Source organism: Lampris incognitus, chromosome 16 (genome assembly GCF_029633865.1).
Source record: "Lampris incognitus isolate fLamInc1 chromosome 16, fLamInc1.hap2, whole genome shotgun sequence".
Taxonomy (NCBI): domain Eukaryota; kingdom Metazoa; phylum Chordata; class Actinopteri; order Lampriformes; family Lampridae; genus Lampris; species Lampris incognitus.
The window spans coordinates 22,791,659-22,811,953 of record NC_079226.1 but is presented as its reverse complement, the minus strand read 5'-3'; the positions used below and the strand labels follow the sequence as shown (position 1 = coordinate 22,811,953).

The window sequence follows — 20,295 nt, the reverse complement described above, 5'->3', positions numbered from 1 at the left end:
CATGTTAGTGCATGACCATCCTTGACCAGAGTTAAGGAAAAACAAATGCAGACTTCCATTCCAAATAAAAATATCTGATACCTGGCGTATGAAAAACTGTTGCCTGTCCTTTACAGAAAGCATTGCATTATGGGTTGCTATTAAAGCAGCGAGTCATCGTACGCTATAAGAGCACTGTGCTTAAAGGAGTTATTGTGGAAGTTTGAGACATCTGTGTATTTGAAATATTTACTTGGGAATTATAGTTTTATGGAGAAATTTTAGGCACAATTCTTCAACAAAACGGACTAGGTGTATTTAGGAATGTGATCCTGCAAATATTGCTTTCAGTCAGGAAAAGCAACATAGTGCTGCTCTGAAAACTAATGAAAACTTAAAAGCCTCTATATGCTGACTTTTCAGAAATCAAACAAATAATCTACCTTTATTTATTGACACTTAAATATGTTTTAGAGATACATTTCATTTTGAATGGGTTTTATTATTTTATTTATCTAACTAAAGTTGAAGTTTTAAAAGGAGGGCAGCAATATCTGTGTTGTAATCAGGAAGATGGGGCTGTGCAGTCAGTCTCAGTCCAAGATGCTGTTCACATAGCATGAAATATGCATTATAGACTTAATGCCATTATTTACAAAGCTACTGACCAAAAAAGGCTTGGTCACAAAGAGATAAAGCATTAAAACATCCATGCTATTACCTTTTGAGCCAAAGAGCTGTCTGGATATTCCAGTTGTCTAGGAATGTCTTGAAACTGGTAGAAAACTGGAATAGAATAGAATGTTAGATATAACATCAGACTATTGTTGTAAAAGTCAGATGACAGACCTTCTAAAAAGAGAGTCTAACCTCAATGTCCAGAATTCTGAGATTTGAGATCAGGTCCCATCTTGGGGAGCCATCTTTGTTGTAACCGTTGAAACCAAATCCTGCAGCATTGTTGATAGCATCAGCTGCAGAAAAAGGGAAACATTTTTTTGGTTTGCTACACCAGCAACAGCAGAGGATGACAATAACAACATACTCCACATATCAACAACAACATATTCAGAATAGCATAGTTTGAGAAACAATGGAGACACGTGAAGATTTTGGTCAAGTTGACTAGATAGCCACTAGATGGCACTTTAACATAATTTAAAAGAAGAGTCATCCATTTTATCTCACAAGATAAAGAGAGTATGAAGCCAAATTCTATTAAGTATTTTTTAAGGTTATATCATAACATCAGTTTGACATTTGCTCAAAACATTTGCCTTTGTTTTTAATATGCTTCTCTACTCCCGTTAGGGGTCACCACAGTGGATCACCAGCAGCCGTTTCCATTTCTTCCTGTGCTCTGCATCTTCCTCTGTCACACCAACCACTTGTATGTCCTCCCTCACCACATCCATAAACCTCTTTGGCCTTCCTCTTTTCCTCTTGCCTGGCAGCTACATCTTCAGCATCCTTCTTCCAAAATACCCAGCATCTCTCCTCCGTACATGTCCAAACCATCGCAATCTTGCCTCTCTTGCTTTGTCTCCAAACTGTCCAACCTGAGCTGTCCCTCTAATATACTCGTTCCTAATCCTGTCCTTCTTCATCACTCCCAATGAAAATCTTAGCATCTTCCAACTCAGCCACCTCCAGCTCGGCCTCCTGTCTTTTCATCAGTGCCACTGTCTCCAAACCATATAACTTGGCTGGTCACAGAACCATCTTGTAAGCCTTCCCTTTAACTCTTGCTGGTACCCTTCTGCCACAAATAACTCCTGAAACTCTTCTCTACCCACTCCACCCTGCCTGCACGCTCTTCTTCACCTCTCTTCTGCACTCCATTACTTTGAACAGTTGACCCCAAATATTTAAATTCATCCACCTTCATCACCTCTATTCCTTGCATCCTCACCATTCCACTGTCCTCCCTCTCATTCACACATATGTATTCCATCTTGCTCCTACTGAATTTCATTCCTCTTCTCTCCAGTGCATACCTCCACCTCGCCAAGCTCTCCTCAACCTGCACCCTACTCTCACTACAGATCACAATGTCATCCGCGAACATAGTCCACGGAGACTCCTGCTTGATCTCGTCCATCAACCTGTACATCACCATTGCAAACAAGAAAGGGCTCAGAGCCAATCCTTGATGTAATCCCACCTCCACCTTGAACCCATCTGTCATTCATATCGCACATCTCACCACTGTCAAACTGCCCTCATACATATCATGCACCACTCCTACATACGTCTTACCGCTACCGACTTCCTCATATAATACCACACCTCCTCTCTCGGCACCCTGTCATATGCTTTCTCTAAATCCACAAAGTAACAGTGTAACTCCTTCTGACCTTCTCTATACTTCTCCATCAACATTCTCAACGCAAACATCACATCTGTAGTGCTCTTTCCTGGCGTGAAACCATACTGCTGCTCGCTAATTGTCACCTCTCCTCTTAACCTAGCTTCCACTACTCATTCCCATATCTTCATCCTGTGGCTGATTAACTTTATACCTCTGTAGTTACGACAGCTTTGCACATCACCATTATTCTTCAAATCTCTTCCAAATACACTTCAATCATAATCTATCCTAATCTCCAAATATAATCCCTTTATGCCAAATGTGTAAAGTCTTGCAACATGACCATCTCAGGGTGCAAGGAAAGATCATATTTATAAATTTATTAGATAAGAGGAGGTGTAGCTACACGAAAGGCCATACCGGTACTTGCAGGGTACAGTTAAATTTGATATAGATACTACTACCAGTCTTTATACCTCGTGCTGAGGTTGAGTGTGCGCTTTACCATTGTCTTTTTATTTGTTTTATCTGCTCTGAAGTAGGTAATCTGAAGCACTTTAAGAATGTAAGCTTGCACAATAAGCCTCACCTAGTGTCCACACAAAGTAGTACTTGGGCCTCAGTGCCAGCATGGCCAGATAGAGGTAGATGACCTGTAGGTGAAAGGGCGTGGAGGAAATGAAGCCCTCGTCTATGGAGCGCTCCACTGGAATGAGCTTGCACAGTGACAGATAGACAGCCAGGGAGATGGCACACGAACGCAGCTTGAAGATCACATCATTCTGTGGGAGGTAAGAGGAGACAGGGGGTTATAGACGTTCGCTGTATTCAGAACTCGGCTGTTTAACAATGTAACAGGTATTAATTACATCGGTAGAAGTATCTTTTAAGGTACTGAGTTTTGAATCCTAAATGTGAAATATAAGGTGGGGTTTTTTTCACAGCAGTGAGAAAGTAGAAACAATAATGACACGCTTTACAATTGGGAAACATTTGTTAGTTTTCAATCTGAAATTCAAGGAAATTGCTTCGAGGTTGATTTAAATCCTTGAGTCTTGGACCTTAGCAACCTGCATTCTTCTCGGTTCATTAGTTTGCTCAGAGAACAACACTCCTGCCGAGAAAAAGAAACCTCACACTCAAATATCGGGGTGTGGTTTTGATTACTGATGCAGAAAATGTAAGAATACAGAAGTGACTTGAAGGATTAGGAAATTTGCTACACTAAACTACATACAGGTGATTGATGAAAGGAAAACCCAACATTAAGTTTCTTAGTAAGGTGTTGGTCCACCATGAGCCTCCAGAACAGCTTCAATGCTCCTTGTCATACATTCTACAAGTCTCTGAACTCTATTGGAGGGATGGACACCATTCTTCCAAAAGCTATTCCCTCATTTGGTGTTTTGATGGTGGTTGTAGAGAGCGCCGTCTAACACGTCGGTCCAAAATCTCCCATCGGTGTTCAATTGGGTTGAGATCTGGTGACTGTGAAGGCCATAGCATATGATTTACGTAATTTTCATACTCATCACACCATTCAGTGACCCCTCGTGCCCTGTGGATGGGGGCATTGTCATCCTGGAAGATACCACTCCCGTCAGGATAGAAATGTTTCATCATAGGATAAAGGTGATCACTCAGAGTAACTTTGTATTGATTTGCAGTGACCCTTCCCTAAGGGGCCAAGTGGACCCAAACCTTGCCAGGAAAATGCCCCCCCCCCCACACACACATCTTAACAGAGCCCCTGGACCCCCTTACTGTAGGGGTCACGCACTCAGGCTTTTCCTTTAATTTGACACCCATCTGTACTCTGTCTCAGATAGCAAATGAAAGCAAACTACCCAACAGCAACCACTACACCCACCTCAATAAGATAAAACAAATCCTCATTGCCCAACAATCTTTAGAGGCCTTTCACATATGACAAAGGGGTTTCAAACACTATCCAATCACGCAGATAGCCTTGCAAGCTTCAATTTTGTGAGTTGATCCCTGCAATCATATAAATCACTTGTCTTGAAAGTGTGACCCACTCATGAGAAGTGGATAACTTAGAAAGCACTGAAAGAATATTTTTCAGCCTTTTTCACTGTGAAGGATGCAGTTCATTTAGGTCAAGCGTGAGAAGGAACGGGTCAGGGGGATCTCCATTATAAAGGGGCCAAGCTCACATTTAAATATCTCGCCCACTTGATCAGCCTATGTAATGAGAAGTGAACTGAGGTGGACTGGAGTCTGACTGACTTGAACTTTCTCCGTCGGCACCGGCTCAAATCCTGCTGGGCTAGGGTTTAAAGGCTGGGTTTAAGGTGGTATTATGTTTTGGCTTCAGTTTTGCAAAAGTGATAACCGGTGTGTCCTGAACTTTTGCAGTTGCCCAAAATTTAAATGGCAATTGCAGTACACACGCAAACAAACTTGGGGGTGGACCATTAAACACAACATATTCATGTTATGGTTTTTGTTTTTATTGTAAACCTGTCGGTACACCATACTTCCCTCATTATGAACTTAGGGACTGAATTGAATTGAGCTGAATTAAACTAAACTGAACTGAACTGCATGGTGTATCACAACACAGTGCAGCTGAGTGTGTTACCTTGGGTGATGGCTCGCTCTGCTTGTACTTCCCATTCTCCTTGCCATTAGCATTCTCCACATGGCGTGGCTGGTATCCTGTGCCCTCAATAAAGGCCATGTAGTCATTGTAGGAGCAGGTGGGCCCTGCCAGGATGCCCATGAAGTTGCAGTTGTAACTCAGGTACTCCAACAAGCTGGGCATCTGCCTTCAAGACCACGAGTAGAGACAGAAGTTGATTCATTATGAGCCCGGAGAGGGATACCACAAAATACCACAGGTCTAAGATATGGCACATGTGAAGGGCCTAATTGTGAACTATCACAAACTAAAAGACCAATAAATGCTGTTTGGAATCAGAAAAAATTGAGTGAGGTCATGTTGCAGCTCACAGCATTTCTGAATGCTGGTGATGTGACTTTTGAAAGCATGTAGTCTTTCTGCCTTCCCTGCCAAATGTAATCTACTGGATGGAGCAGGGGAACCACCTGCACAAGCAGGAGTTCTTGCTCCGACTACTCATTCCCCTTCTAACTTGTGGCTATCTCAGAGCAAATGACTAACTCACAGTGAAACAAGGTATTTCCACTTTATAAGGCAGAGATTTGGTGACTAATATTTCAGGCCTCATTAGGACAATGGTTTGGTCACCTCATGATCACGTCAGCAAATTGTGTTAACCTGCTTTTATGGAAATCATCCTGTGTGCTTCATTAAACTCCAGCATGACTTGCATAAGTTAAAACCTCTGTGATTACATTGCTGCCACAGTAATGCCTTTACCTAAGTTGTCAATTTCCGGCCTGTGAGACCCTATAAAATACATTGCAGGTCATATTGGTGAATGTGTGTGAATGTGCCTTGAAGGGTGAGTAGAGGTGAACTGTCAGACGGCAACAGAGATTATGTGACAGAAGCGACTTGGGGTGAATCCTCATCCACAAAACAATGAACCTACTACTGGAATGTAGATGAATGCTCCTTTCTTGGTGCATTCATTACAGATTTCAATGCAAAACTGATACTCTAGTCAAGTTCTCCCTTCAGACATAAACCCTTAATTGAAATGAATCCATCGCCTGGTGCAGTAAAAACATACCTGAGCCACATACCTGACAGCTAGGTATTTCTGACTGGGGCTCAGCTGCTCCTCCCTCTTGGCAAGCCCTACAGAGAGGCACAGAGAGATGCTCGTCACCTCACAAAATACCATCATTTTCTTTTGGACCTGGGATTCTTTTGAAATCTGTGCTACTCTAAATGAATGAATGAATGCCTTTATTTGTCATTGCACACTGTACAACGACATTAAGTGCAACTCCCCAGTGGTACAACATTAAAAAATATATATATATATATATATAAATATTCAAAATATAAATAGACACACATCTGCAGCACAATCAACATATAAACAGATCAGCCAGTCATTTTCTCATTCTGTAATGCAAATAACACATCTTTTTCCATCATCACAGACTGCTATGGTGAAAGTTTCTGAAAAACAGAGTGTGAAGAGGAGAAGAAAGAGAAAAAAAATTAGTCTGAGTATAGCTCAGTAAACACACACACACACACACACACACACACACACACACACACACACACACACTTCTAAAGCTTATAATTTCCCAATGACAATATGAATTTGAAGACAAAATAAGAACTGTCAAATCACAAGGGGTGTGTTTATAACAACCAACCCCAACAGCAGTCATCCCCACAGTAACACACAGGGTCAGGGGTCGGGAATGAATGTGTGAATGGATCGCTGAGTAATTATTGCCAACTCCCTTTGGCAGAGCTAGCTGAGGTTGGAGAAGAGTATACTAGTTTGAAAGATAGAAAGAAGAGATGAAGGGAGTGAGAAAGAGGGCCGTTACATAACCTTGTTAGAACTCGTCATCTTCTCAAACAGCATGTTTATCACAATGGCCAGCACAGAATTACAAGTAGGGCTATATTACAAATCCTCAAGACCACTCAGATCTTGTGGTTGGTCGCATTTTTAACAGTCTTGGCTCAGCTCGCATGGCTGGTGACGGATTGACTCAATACACTTGCAGGCTTTTGCTACTTACCTTGGGTGAATAGCTTATGTATATTTGCTGTTTTATGTCTGGACCCATGGATATTCACACAGGTCTTGGCAATTGTTGGGCTGCCTGCAGCTAGTCAACTATGGTCAGCCTTGGTAGAAACGGTCGAGCATAGGGCCTCTTGCAAAGTTGTGTGGCAAGGCTATGTTTAGTTACACTATGCTGTTCCCCTGGCTATAGAAAACACTTTGATCCTAATCAAAGGAATGTTCAAAGCAGAAGCCCTCCATTGTAGCACTGTAATACCTCTGAACTGTAGCGAGCTGGAACATGAGTCGTCCTTCTGAAGTAATCGTGTGTGTGTGTGTGTGTGTGTGTGTGTGAGTGTGTGTGTGTGTACAGAGGAAGCAGATATCAAAATATGACAGTCCTCTGATGATGGGGGATTATAGTCTTAGTTTCTCATTAGAGCCACAGGAGAAGAATTAGTGACCTGAACAGGAATTAATACAGCATACACATGCATGCACAGACACACACACACAAGCGCACACACACACATGCACAGACACACATATATATATATACATATATATATGTATATATATATATACATATATATATATATATATATATATATATATGATTGTAAGTCAACTGTCAACTCCAAGTCTTCAATGGCCTGCACAGACCAAGACTCTCTCGTTATACAGACACTTGATCACACTCGTTCATGTTAACCTTGGTTTCAACTCTCCACGTTACAGCAGGAGATCTGACACTACAGTTTGCCAATAGGACAGGGACTTAAAAGGGCTGAGACTGTGTCATCTCTAGATCAGCCCGTGGAAAACAAATTGGACTCCTCATCCTCGCACCAGATATCCATAAAAGGGAAGACGATGCAGCCGTGGTGCAACTGCATTAAATCCGATATTATCATTTTCACCGGCTACGTGACTGTCCCAATGCACATTACTAGCTACTTGTCTTCCTGTTGTGCCTTAATGAGACAAAACTAACACAGTTTATGTGGTTCGTTGAAAACATACTGGTCAAAGAAAAAAAGATTGCGTTTTAACTTTGAATTTTCTTTCACCAGACACATTTTCCTTTGTTTTGCTAACTGGTCTGGAGCTATGCTGCTCAGGTAAAAGAAAATATAACAAAAAAAAAAAAAAAATCCAAAATCCATTGAAGAAGTTGTTTTTGACCCTGAGGGTCATAGACTAAAATTCCTGGACCATCCAGAACAATCTGGGCAGCGTAAGTGAGAGACATGTAACTTTTCACGGCTTATGAACTCTTTATTATGTAATGGTGTTCATCCTCTCGCTCCAGTTCACTCATCCGGAAGGCCACAAAACCCACTGCTAAGATGGAAATGAGGCCATGTAATTTGTTTTCAACTCAAAATAAAATGAACACATTTACACAGATCGACTGACTACTTGACGCACGGTGGATGCACATACACATGCAAGAAACACATACGCTCAAATCTAAGCTCAGCACACCCTTTGCAAATGTCTTACCGTCATGTATTTCGAATGCCAAGCTGGTAATCTTCTGTGTGATGACCATCATCGGCCTAACAAAGAGCACAGGGTAGAGAAAACAGTTCAGTAAAAATCCTTTCAAGCCACTTCCCCACTGTGCAGCGACACTACCAGTGTTTTCATTCGGTTCAAACATCCCACAGCCTAGAAAAACAGTTGTCGTTGACCGGATGTTAAGTGTCTTAGGAGAGAACAAACCACAACACATCCTCAGTTTTTGAACATTTTATCAAAGGATCAACATGTTCACATAATGTTCTCTCACATTGAAAATCATATTTTTGCCGGATGTGGTGCAGGATAACCCTATCTGCAGGCTGGTAATGGCCATGATGTCTGCACTCGAAAGCAAAAACACAAATTAAAATGGCTGCAGCCTTCACTTAGAGCTGTTACTTTTCTAAGGACATTTGCAAAGTTCGAAGAAGTGCAAGGAGCATAACAAATAACATCACACAAGATAAATAATGGTGCCAGCATGAAATAATTAAGAATAATTAAATTATAGACTGTCTGAAATAGCATGCACTATTATCAGAGGTGGCAAAAGCAGTCTGGGTAGCATAGCGGTCTATTCCGTTGCCTACCGACACGGGGATCTGTGGTTCGAATCCCCGTGTTACCTCCAGCTTGTTCGGGTGTCCCCACAGACACAACTGGCTGTGTCTGCGGGTGGGAAGCCGGATGTGGGTATGTGTCATGATGGCTGCACTAGCGCCTCCTCTGGTCAGTCGGGGCGCCTGTTTGGGAGGGAGCGGGAACTGGGGGAATAGTGTGATCCTCCCACGTGCTACATCCCCCTGGTGAAACTCCTCACTGTCAGGTGAAAAGAAGCAGCCGGCGACTCCACGTGTATCGGAGGAGGCATGTGGTAGTCTGCAGCCCTCCCCGGGTCGGCAGAGGGGGTGGGGCAGTGACCGGGACAGCTCAGAAGAGTGGGGTAATTGGCCGGATACAATTGGGGAGAAAGGGGGGGGGGGGGTCCCAAAAAAAAAAAGTGGCAAAAGCAGGTCCAACAGTATTAGCCTGAATTGTGTATTTCCTCCACCCATGTACTAAATCAGGTGATTTCTTATCCATACCTAGCTCAAGAGTGGTGTTGGATCGGATAAACTGGTTTAGTACACGGACAGAGCAAATACATGGTTAAGATATTTACTTTCTGTACCTGGTTTTGCCACCTCTGACTATTATACTGGCATATTTTGAAAAACCTGAACTATTCATTGTGTTTTTAGCAAAAACAGAAGGTCAGAAGAAGAAAGTGGCTCTATTTGGTTGCCTAGCAAGTGCCCACATCGACTGGATATGCTGGCTGAAATTGGCTCTACTTGGTTGCTTAGCGAGTGCCCACATCAGCTGGATACGCTGGCTGTCTGCTACAACTGTCAGACAACCATGGAAAGTAGGAATTAACCACCGAAAACTATAGCCTCCATCGACATCCCCGTGTGGGCCCAACTGAACAGTGACATAGGCTCTTGTCATTGTTAAGCTTTCACCAGGTTGAGCAATTCCCAAGGTTATTCTAGTATTGATGCATTCTTTATTTGAGTTGTCATTGGAAAGTGCTACATTTTTAAGCATTACTGGTATGTTGAGTCTAACCCAAGGGATTCTCCACTTTGAAATAAACTGGACTAAAGATCTCCATGCTTTTAGCTTACCCGGTGAAATCTGCAGAGTACATGCCATAGTCAAACACATAGACCCTTGTGATCTGACAGAAGCTCAGGTACCCCAGTGCCACAATGAAGCAGTACCTGTTGTGAGGGGACAAGAGAGAGAGAAACATATGAGGGATGAGATTTATTTAGCACATTAAATATGGGGAAATTCATTTGACCTAGTGTAAATTTCAAATATGGATAGATTCATCTACACAAATCTATGCAACTTTTCAGATCTGGCATTTAATGCACACATGATATGAGAACTCTAAAAGCTAAAATCTTGCAGATTTACATGCAAACAAAGCTCCTTTATGATACTTTCCATTGCAAGCAAATGTAAGACAACAGCTAAAACATGAATAGCCAGATCATGAATGTTACTGTTCTTGCTAATTTAACAGTTAATGTTGGGTGGGACTTTTCTGGGGAAAACGATGTAGTGAAAAGTATTTTTCATCTTCGCCAGAACAGCCAAATGTGTCAGAATAAGGCAGGTTGTGGATATGAGCAGAAATGGCAATAGATACCAACAAATACAACAACATTAATAGCGAAAACTCAGTTGCAAATATGTTTTTTTGATTGGCAGTGGGGAATCTGCCATCACAACAGAGCCGGCAAGTCGGTAAAAAAAAAAAAAAAAAAAAAAATCACTGCAATTATCAGGTATCACCTTAGGTGTCAAATGATGATCTTTACTTACTGATTTCTGAGACGTGACAATGGGCGGGGCAAGGTTGTGATTAATCTGACATAATAAATGCACTTCATTTACTACACAGGGATTTTCTAGATGCATGGAAAATATAATTCAAAGACTTCAATATTTCTGAATTACAGGATCGTCAATTATGGAAACATAAAATCCCGATATCCGATAATTTAAAATCAATTGTGCAGACCTAACTGTATGGGCAATTTGTCCTTGAGTTTCTGATCAGTGTACTTAAATGGGCAGTTTGTGCATGGAAGCTGAATGGATGAATGGATCTCATTCATTGCCTAAGCTAAGTCATATTGCCATTCTAATGCAATAAAAATATGCTTTTCTACATATTTGAATTGGCCTGACTAAAATAAGCCTCATTTTTCTTCCGCCCTTCTTTATTTTCTCCTCACCACCTCTTCCGATGTGGGACAAAGCTTCTCCTTTTCTTTTTTTTTTACAGTACAGAACAAAAGACAGAAGTGGCAGCAGTGCAGTCCTACAGAGTGCCGGGGTGAAGGAGGAGAAGGCAGCCAAGAAGAGGATAAGGAGGGCAAGCGAGGCTCCTATAATGTGTCACTGTCAGTGGAGGAAGAGATGAGACAATGGGAGTTCTCAGCAATCCACCACAGACAGAGAGCCACTGAGGCCCACTGGTACAAAGCGGCCGCTGATTCAGCCCACTTCTGAGCTATAGCTAGCATCCCTCTACCGCTAACAATAAGAGGATTGTGCCGACCTCAGGGGCAATACAACACACCGGGCAGAGCTGGTGCTGGAGTCATGTTGGAGACAAGGAGGAATAGCTGCCAATGGGATCTTATGATTTCAGGAGATAGCTATCTGAAGCAAGGTGTAGTACAGCCATCATTTGATCAGCCTTACCAGTGGTTTATAAGCCAGGATAAAAATATATGAACCTGCTCTATGTTAAGAATATTAAGGACAAAATTTGCTTTCTCAAAATCTAAAATTTCAGAAAATCATCAAGAACACCGAAAGTGGTCACCAACGCAAACTCTGAGCAAAACGCAAAGCTGAGCACAACACAGCAAGGATTAAGTGGTAACAAGTCAATGGTTTGTTTTTTTGGGGGGGGGGGTTTGGACCCAAAAGCAACCAAAGAGGCTTCAGCTTCTTAAAAAGGGCTAATCGTTTTGGCCAGGCTCTGAGCAGGGAAGGCTGCCTCAGCGTACAGGGCATCTGCATCTGCAAACAGCTGCAGAATGTTCTGCCAGCAGGGCTGGAATTCCCCACAACTGCTTCCTCACCATGATATGGGCCAGTGCTAAATATGTTTTTTTATGTGTGCATGCATGCGTGTGTGGTTTTTCTTTTTTCTTTTTTTGTATGTGTGAGTGTATTTGCAAATGTGCATGTACAAATGCCATTCTATGCCATCCCCACACCAGATGCATAGAAGCCATTGTTGAGCAGTGACAATAATAATGGGACTGCTCAGGGCATTACGCTTATGTCCCGCCCACACTTGACATGCCTTCAATGGCATAGTAGCAGACAGCTATTGTCTTCAGTGGCACTCTGCTCATATTGGACAATAGCGCTTGGTAATATGGAAAATATTATCATTATGATAATCATAGGGGATTTTACACGGTATCGATATCGATACATATGATATCTGCGTCCTTATGCAAAAATACCATAGTTAAGAATCCAAATGAGGTTCGTCACATTGAACTGTTCAGTAATGTGGGCAGCACAGTGGCCCAATGGTTAGCGCTGTCATCTCACAGCAAGAAGGTCCTGGGTCCGAACCCCAGGGTTGGCCAACCTCGGGGATCATCCCAGGTCATCTGCATGTTCTCCCCGTGTCTGCGGTGGGTTTTCTGCGGGTGCTCCGCTTTCTCCCGCCATCAAATAGACATGCATGTTAGGGTTAATACTCCTGTCTGTGCCCCTGACCGAGGCATGGCAAAACGAACTGGAGTTGGTCCCAGGCTGCTGCACAGCGGCTGCCCACTGCTCCTAGCTACACAGCTAGGATGGGTTAAATGCAGAGAAAGAATTTCCCCACAGGGATTAATGAAGTAGTAAAAATAAAAAAAAAAACAGAATGTGAAGTATAACATCAAACAAACACTAGTTTTCAAATAATACTCCCTAAAATATTCAGATCTCGTTTTGTGAGAAATTTTTGGTGTTAGATTCTCGTTACCATTAATTCAGACAAGAACATTGTGTATTAACAAATGAGAAAAACAGAATTTCATCCCAATACAATACCATTGGAAGAGGGTAAACAATATTATTGATTTATTGACCGTCCCTAAGGGACAGTCAAGACAGCTTACTGGAATGGACGCTGAATTCTCAAACAAATCATTTGGAAAGAAAATAGTTTTACGTATAACCCAAGATTGCTATAGATTTTCGAAACTGTTTCTGGACTTTTTCATGCAGAAGCCCCTACCCCCAGCCCCCACATATGGCATTTGGAGTAGATTTCATTAACTCAATTCTACATTTGGTTGATAACTGAAAGTCTTGCTTTTTGTGGATTTTATCAAGCACAACATGCTGAACCTGCATGATACTGTCTGAAAAAAGCAAAAACAACTTCAATAGGGATATGTCATTCTGTACCCCATTTCCTAGCAGCATATGAGCTAAATGTTTAAACTGAATATAACACTTGGTGGATGCTTGTTTTCCCAGAGAGCATTAATTTACTATAGGCACGATTTTTGGCTGAGTGCAAGAATCTAAACCAATTCCTCTTTATCATCTCGGAGATCAGTGTTATCTCGCAGATCAACTCAACAGCTTCATAACAACCTCTTGAATGCGGTCTGTATCATAACCAAACACGTTTCAAGTGCGCTCAGACAACACACCATCCCCGATTCTGGTGGAAAAAGGAAAAAATAACCTTGGGTGAATACGAGTCATATCCCTACAAGAAAGGATGCAAGTCAAATCTTAAATCACCCATTAACTTCTGCACAAATGGATGAAAAATATGTAATTTTCTTCCAGCAGTCTGCTATCATTCCTCAAAAACAGCAGTCTTAGGGCGTCTGGGTAGCGTAGTGGTCTATTCCGTTGCCTACCAACACAGGGATCACCAGTTCGAATCCCTGTGTTACCTCCGGCTTGGTCGGGCCTCCCTACAGACGCAATGGGACGTGTCTGCGGGTGGAAAGCCGGATGTGGGTATGTATCCTGGTCGCTGCACTAGCGCCTCCTCTGGTCGGTTGGGGTGCCTGTTCGGGGGGGGAACTGGGGGGAATAGCATGATCCTCCCACCCACTACATCCTCCTGGCAAAACTCCTCAGTGTCACGTGAAAAGAAGCAGCTGGTGACTCCACATGTATCAGAGGAGGTGTGTGGTAGTCTGCAGCCCTCCCCGGATCAGCAGAGGGGGTGGAGCAGCGACCGGGACGGCTCAGAAGAGTGGAGTAATTGGACGGGTACAATTGGGAAAAAAAAGGGGGGGGAAATCCCCCCCCCCAAAAAAACAAAACAGCAGTCTTAATCCTCAACGAATAACCCAATTTTACCAAGATTAAATTTGTCTACTGACACAAAACAGTGATATTCAATCAGGACGTGAGGTATGTGCTAATGTGCTACTGTAGCCATCTTTGCTTTGAGCACACGGGGGATCCTGTCTTTCTACTGATGTAATTTATGTTTGTGTAATTCATATCTTGGGGGGGGTGGGGGTTCTTCGCAGTTCCTCTCAACGGGCCTCAAATGGAGCCCGAGACTAAAGTAGGCTGGCTTTCCTCCATGGAAGAGCAGCAGACGAGTCAGTGTGCAGATGAGGAGCCTCAGAGGAGCCAGAGATAGGCTATTGGATGACATGGAGCAAGAAATGAACAACGTTCAATGTCTGAACACTTACACAATCACCGCACACATGTACGCATGCACACACTTGCACACGCGCACAAACACCTGTGTGATTCCTATCTGTTCATGGTGGAATTAACTTATCTCTGTCCATCTACCCACAATGCACCCTATCCATCTCCAACTCCTGCATTCTTTTTGTCTTACTTATTTATTCATCTGCATGAGAAACAGCAACATTCGCAACTTTGTGTAGAAAGTTGTGTAGAAAACATGCAAGCACAACATGTACACCAGGGCACGTTCCCTTGCGAGTCTGCACACAAATATACTCACATTACACCGAAGCGTACACAAGTTCCAGCTGAATGACATTCTCACAGCATTTCAGACATATTTCTCAACTACATCCTAATCTCCCATCTTCTTCGTATCCTTTTGGCGCCAATGGCGTTTAGCCTCGGTATGGAGGTGAGACTAAAGGGCTGAGGCTCGGGCCCGTGCTGGTAAGCGTGGGTTTGTGTTTCAACCATGGACGTAGAGCTGCATTTAGACCCAACGTGATGTACCGCGGAAGTTGCTGGTGTTGACAGCTTGTGTACATTCCTCCTTGTTTTTTCGTTTCTTCCAAGTAGCTTCGATGTGCTCACAATTTTGGCCAACAACTAAAAATATGTAATGCACTTTATTGTTGTTCAAGTCACAAAGAAAAGAAAAGAAGTTAGCTGAACGTTGTATAAAACCAGGAATCCAAAGACAGGGATGAGAAGCCCATCATTACTTTTTTATTTTATTTTTTGGTAAGAACTGGGAAGGGGTAACCAAATCTGGGTTAACTGAACCTGAGGGTAACCAAATCTGAAAGTTTTCACAGGTTGCCGCCCAGGCCACATTATGCCAGACAGCACCATCTCCTGCATTGCCCACTCTCATTTGAAAAATTAATCAAGTCTGGCAAATGAGTTGCTGAATTTGCATGAACCGAGACCTGAGCCAGGACTGTGGTTTAAGCTGGGGTCTGGGATGCTAGCGCAGGTGAAAAACTAGGCTCGATGTGTCAGCTGTGGATAACATCACCACTTCCGTTTTTCTTCCCGCCAAGTCCTCAGAAGAACCTCAACATCTAGTCAGCTGACCCCTGATGAGGGTCAAGAGACTAACTTATCTAAGTATTGAATGGGAACTTTTTTAGGGCAAGGCAAATAAACTGCCACAGACTATGTTTATTTCATTGAAGAATACTCGCGATGGCAATGCTGAATCGGATTAGTTAAAAAGAGTGTTATGTAGACTTCAATGGAAAATATTTGGCCCGTGTCTGACAGTAGGCCTCATGACTTTTTTTTTCTCCCCCGATTTTCTCCCCAATTGTATCCGGCCAAATACCCCCCTCTTCCGAGCCGTCCTGGTCGCTGCTCCACCCCCTCTGCCGATCCAGGGAGGGCTGCAGACTACCACATGCCTCCTCAAATACATGTGGAGTCGCCAACCGCTTCTTTTCACCTGACAGTGAGGAGTTTCACCTGGGGGATGTAGCACGTGGGAGGATCACGCTATTCCCCCCAGTTCCCCCTCACCCCCGAACGGGTGCCCCAACTGACCACAGGAGGCGCTAGTGCAGCCACCAGGACACATACCTACATCCAGCTTCCCACCCACAGACACGGTCAACTGTGTCTGTAGAGACGCCCGACCAAGCTGGAGGTAACATGGGGATTTGAACTGCCGATCCCTGTGTTGGGAGGCAACGGAATAGACCCCCATGCTACCCAGACGCCCTATCATGACATTTCTTCAACAGCCCCAATTATAATGACTTCATCTTGGTTCTCTGTCCATCACACCACATCTACTGCAATTTTGCAGTATTCCTCATAATTCCTCTCTATTTCTAAATCTCCCGCTCCAAAACACATGCACACAACTTGCCTCTAAAAAAAAACTTGCTACCACTAACAAGAAGCGTGAAACTCACCAAGACAGCTTTGGACTATAGCAATAGTATTCGCTGCCAGCACGAGTTTTCTTCATATCCTTCCATCTTTAATTGACATGAAAGTGTAACAAAAGTGTTGCTGTAGTCAAAAACCAATTACAATCATTCCCATTTTTTTCTTTTTCTTCAACCTTTGCTAGATTAGAGTGCCATGCAGTATTTTAAGGCATGTGTTTTTACAGTACTGTTTTATAATGCAACGGCTAATTTGTTAGAACTGAGACATCAGTGAAGACGTTACGTGAAAATGTTTCATCAAATATAGGTAACGGTTATATCACATTCAAATTATGAGTAAAGTGTGAAGTGTCTGCCACTTTACCTCGGACACTTCATACTACTCATTCAGACTATTTGCACACTTGTACTTGTATAGTAACTGCACACTGCATAGATATTTATCGGGATATATACCTTCTGTACACTCCTCGGATTCTCTTTTATTTTTTAAATTTTATTGCATTTTATTTTATTCTCATTTTAATGTTATTGTTTTTCCATTTTTCTTTTGTTGCACAGTTGCTGAGTTTGCCAAAAAAAAAATAGCTTCACTGCTTATTGACAAAGGAGATCAGAGTGGCTAAAGGAAGCTACACTGAAAAGCTGAAAAACAGGTTGTCAGCCAACGACCCTGCGTCAGTGTGGAGGAGGGGCCTGCAAGACATCACAAACAGCAGAAGTCCCCCCCCCACCCCCATGCTGAGGCAAACAGAGACCTGGCTGATGACCTGAATCTCTTCTACTGCAGGTTTGAGATGGACAAATTCAACCCCCTCACCCACTCCAGCCCAATGACAACAGCCCCCATCACACCTCTGGCAGCCCCCCTCCTCTCCCCCCTGATACTCAGGCTGCACTCAAGACACTTGTAGAGGATGTGAGCTGGCTTTTCCAGAGACAGAACACCAGGAAGGCACCGGGCCCAGATAGTGTCTCTCCATCCTATTCTAAAGCCTGTGCTGACCAACTGGCTCCAATCTTCACGCAGATCTTCAACAGATCCCTGGAGCTGTGTGAAGTCCCCTCCTGCTTCAAATGCTCCACCATCATCCCGGTCCCCAAGAAACCCTCCATCACAGGACTGAATGACTACAAACCTGTTGCTCTGACGTCTTTGGTGAAGTCCTTCGAACGACTGGTGTTGGCCCACCTGAAGAACATCACAGGACATCTGCTGGACCCCCTGCAGTTAGCTTACTGGGCAAACAGGTCAGTGGATGATGCAGTCAACATGGGACTGCACTATATCCTGCAACACCTTGACTGCCCAGCGACATATGCAAGGATGCTGTTTGTGGACTTCAGCTCAGTGTTCAACACCCATCGTTCCAGAAATCCTCTCCTCCAAACTCTCCCAGCTCACTGTATCCCCCCACCATCTGTCACTGGATCACCAGCTTCCTGACAGGCAGAAAACAGCAGGTGAGGCTGGGGGCTGTCACTTCTGGTATACAGACGGTCAGCACTGATGTTCCCCAGGGATGTATCCTCTCCCCAATGCGCTTCTCCCTCCACACCCACGACTGCACCTCCAAGAACCCAGCTGTTAAACTCCTGAAGTTTGCAGATGACACTACGGTCATCAGACTCATCCAGGATAGCGGCGAGTCTGCATATCGGCAGGAGGTTGAGCCGCTGTTGCTCTGGTGTAGTCAGAACAACTTCGAGATGAACATGCTCAAGACAGTGGAGATGACAGTGGACTTAAGAGGAGACACCCCTCAGAATTGCTCCCCCTCACAATACCAACAGCCCTGTGTCAACCGCGGAGACCTTCAAGTTTCTGGGAACAACCATTTCCAAAGACCTGAAGTGGGAGACCAACATCAACTCCATCTCCAAAAAGGCCCAGCAGAGGACGTTCTTTCTGTGGCAATTGAGAAAATTTGGTCAACCACACAAGCTGTTGAGCCAGTTCTGCACCGCAGTCACTGAATCTGTCTTGTGCACATCCATCACAGTCTGGTTCGGAGCAGCAACAAAACAGAATAGGAACAGACTGCAGCCAACAGTAAGGACAACAGAAAAAAACCATTGCTGCTACCCTACCTAACCTGCAGGACTTGTACACCTCTAAAGCCAGGAGACAGGTGAGTAGATTCAGCACAGACCTACCACACCTAGCACACAGTCTGTTTGAACGCCTACCCTCTGGCAAACACTACAGAGCAATGTACACCAAAGCATCAGACATAGGAACAGTTTCTTCCCACAGGCCATCTCGCTCAACTTATTACAGTGTAATAATGGACACTTCTTGAACAAACATGACACTTTGTAAATAGCCCCTGTCTCACCACGATATTTCACTTACATATCTCTGATGTGCACTACCTATTTTTAAACCAGACGTGCAATACAAATGTACAATTGTAAATACACATACAACTACTTTATGCTGGGTATAAATTATTATTGTTATAATTATACCATAAGTATACTATAATATAGTATATAATTATATAATAGATAAATAGATAAATATATTGTATATATTTTAGTAAACACTATAATGTAATATATATAATCAACATAATACGATATGTATATATAAACATAATAAATTATTATATAAGTTTTGTTATAGCTAAATAATTATAAACTATTTAGTTATAACAAAACTCTGTATAGTTGTGACATAGTACCTTGTTGTGCATACATACTACTTACCGCCAGTATTGTTTTTTTATTCCATTTATTTCTTTTGCTTTTTTTTTCTTTTCGTGAGTGATATGTGTAAGTTCTAGAAGCTACTGTAAACCGGAGCCAAATTCCTTGTATGTGTAAGCACACTTGGCCAATAAAGTTGATTTTAATTCAGATTCTGATTATTGTACACGTAGGTGAAGTATGTGATGAATAAACCTTTGAATTTTGATCTTGAAATTATTTCATTTTTCTTTTTTGAATTTATAAATAGGGCTCCAAGGCCTGAATGTTTTTGCTACGGTGCAGTGTGGCTTCTGGCATGCTGCAGTGATGAAACAGAAGCAGCCAGCCAGGAAATTGTAAGTGGGAGCTCTCAGCCAGCAGGTGGCACTGTGTTTACATTTGAAATGGGGGAGGCCCTCTCCAGAACATTCCCTAGCTTTTCTCTACCCACAGTCAACAGTTGAACAAAGCTGTGTGTGTGTGTGTGTGTGTGTGTGTGTGTGTGTGTGTGTGGTCGCAGACTGTGGGGAGTTCAGATCTTCTAAGGCAAATAAAAGTGAGTGTCATGAAACATAATGCAACCCACAAAACAAAGAGCTCCTATAGTCAGCCTAGAGCTTCAAGTTTCATATTCATCACTTCTTCTAAAGTTTAAGAAAAAAAATTATACCACCTCAAATTCCACAATGTTGTCCCTCAAACAGCTCTCACTGTTTGAGTGGGAGCCTATGAGGCAACAACAGACAACAGGGATAATACAAGAGGTCCTGGTGTGACCAAACACACCTCGGTGTGATGCACGGAGGAAGGCCGTGAAGTCTGTCCACTACACGATCACTGCTTCTGAAGCACAGGGGTCACATAAACCAATTTTATCCAATGACAGTGGAAGCCGACGCCTGCACAACAGCATATACTACATCCTGGTTCGTCCTGCCCCATTTCATCTCTATTGAGCAGTATTATCACTGGCAGA

General features: G+C 43.0%; 1 protein-coding gene across 1 annotated transcript in view; it reads right to left on the bottom strand.

Moving 5' to 3' along the window:
* The window catches only part of mboat2a (membrane bound O-acyltransferase domain containing 2a), a 61,915-nt gene that overhangs the window by 4,876 nt on the left and 36,744 nt on the right, over window positions 1–20,295 (bottom strand). Inside the window, exons 4-10 of the mRNA XM_056295623.1 lie at window positions 10,140–10,235; window positions 8,449–8,504; window positions 5,987–6,041; window positions 4,896–5,082; window positions 2,880–3,072; window positions 850–953; window positions 701–765 (exon numbers count right to left, since the gene is read on the bottom strand). Of these exons, the coding sequence (XP_056151598.1) occupies window positions 701–765; window positions 850–953; window positions 2,880–3,072; window positions 4,896–5,082; window positions 5,987–6,041; window positions 8,449–8,504; window positions 10,140–10,235 (756 nt within the window). The remainder of the gene's footprint in view (window positions 1–700; window positions 766–849; window positions 954–2,879; window positions 3,073–4,895; window positions 5,083–5,986; window positions 6,042–8,448; window positions 8,505–10,139; window positions 10,236–20,295) is intronic.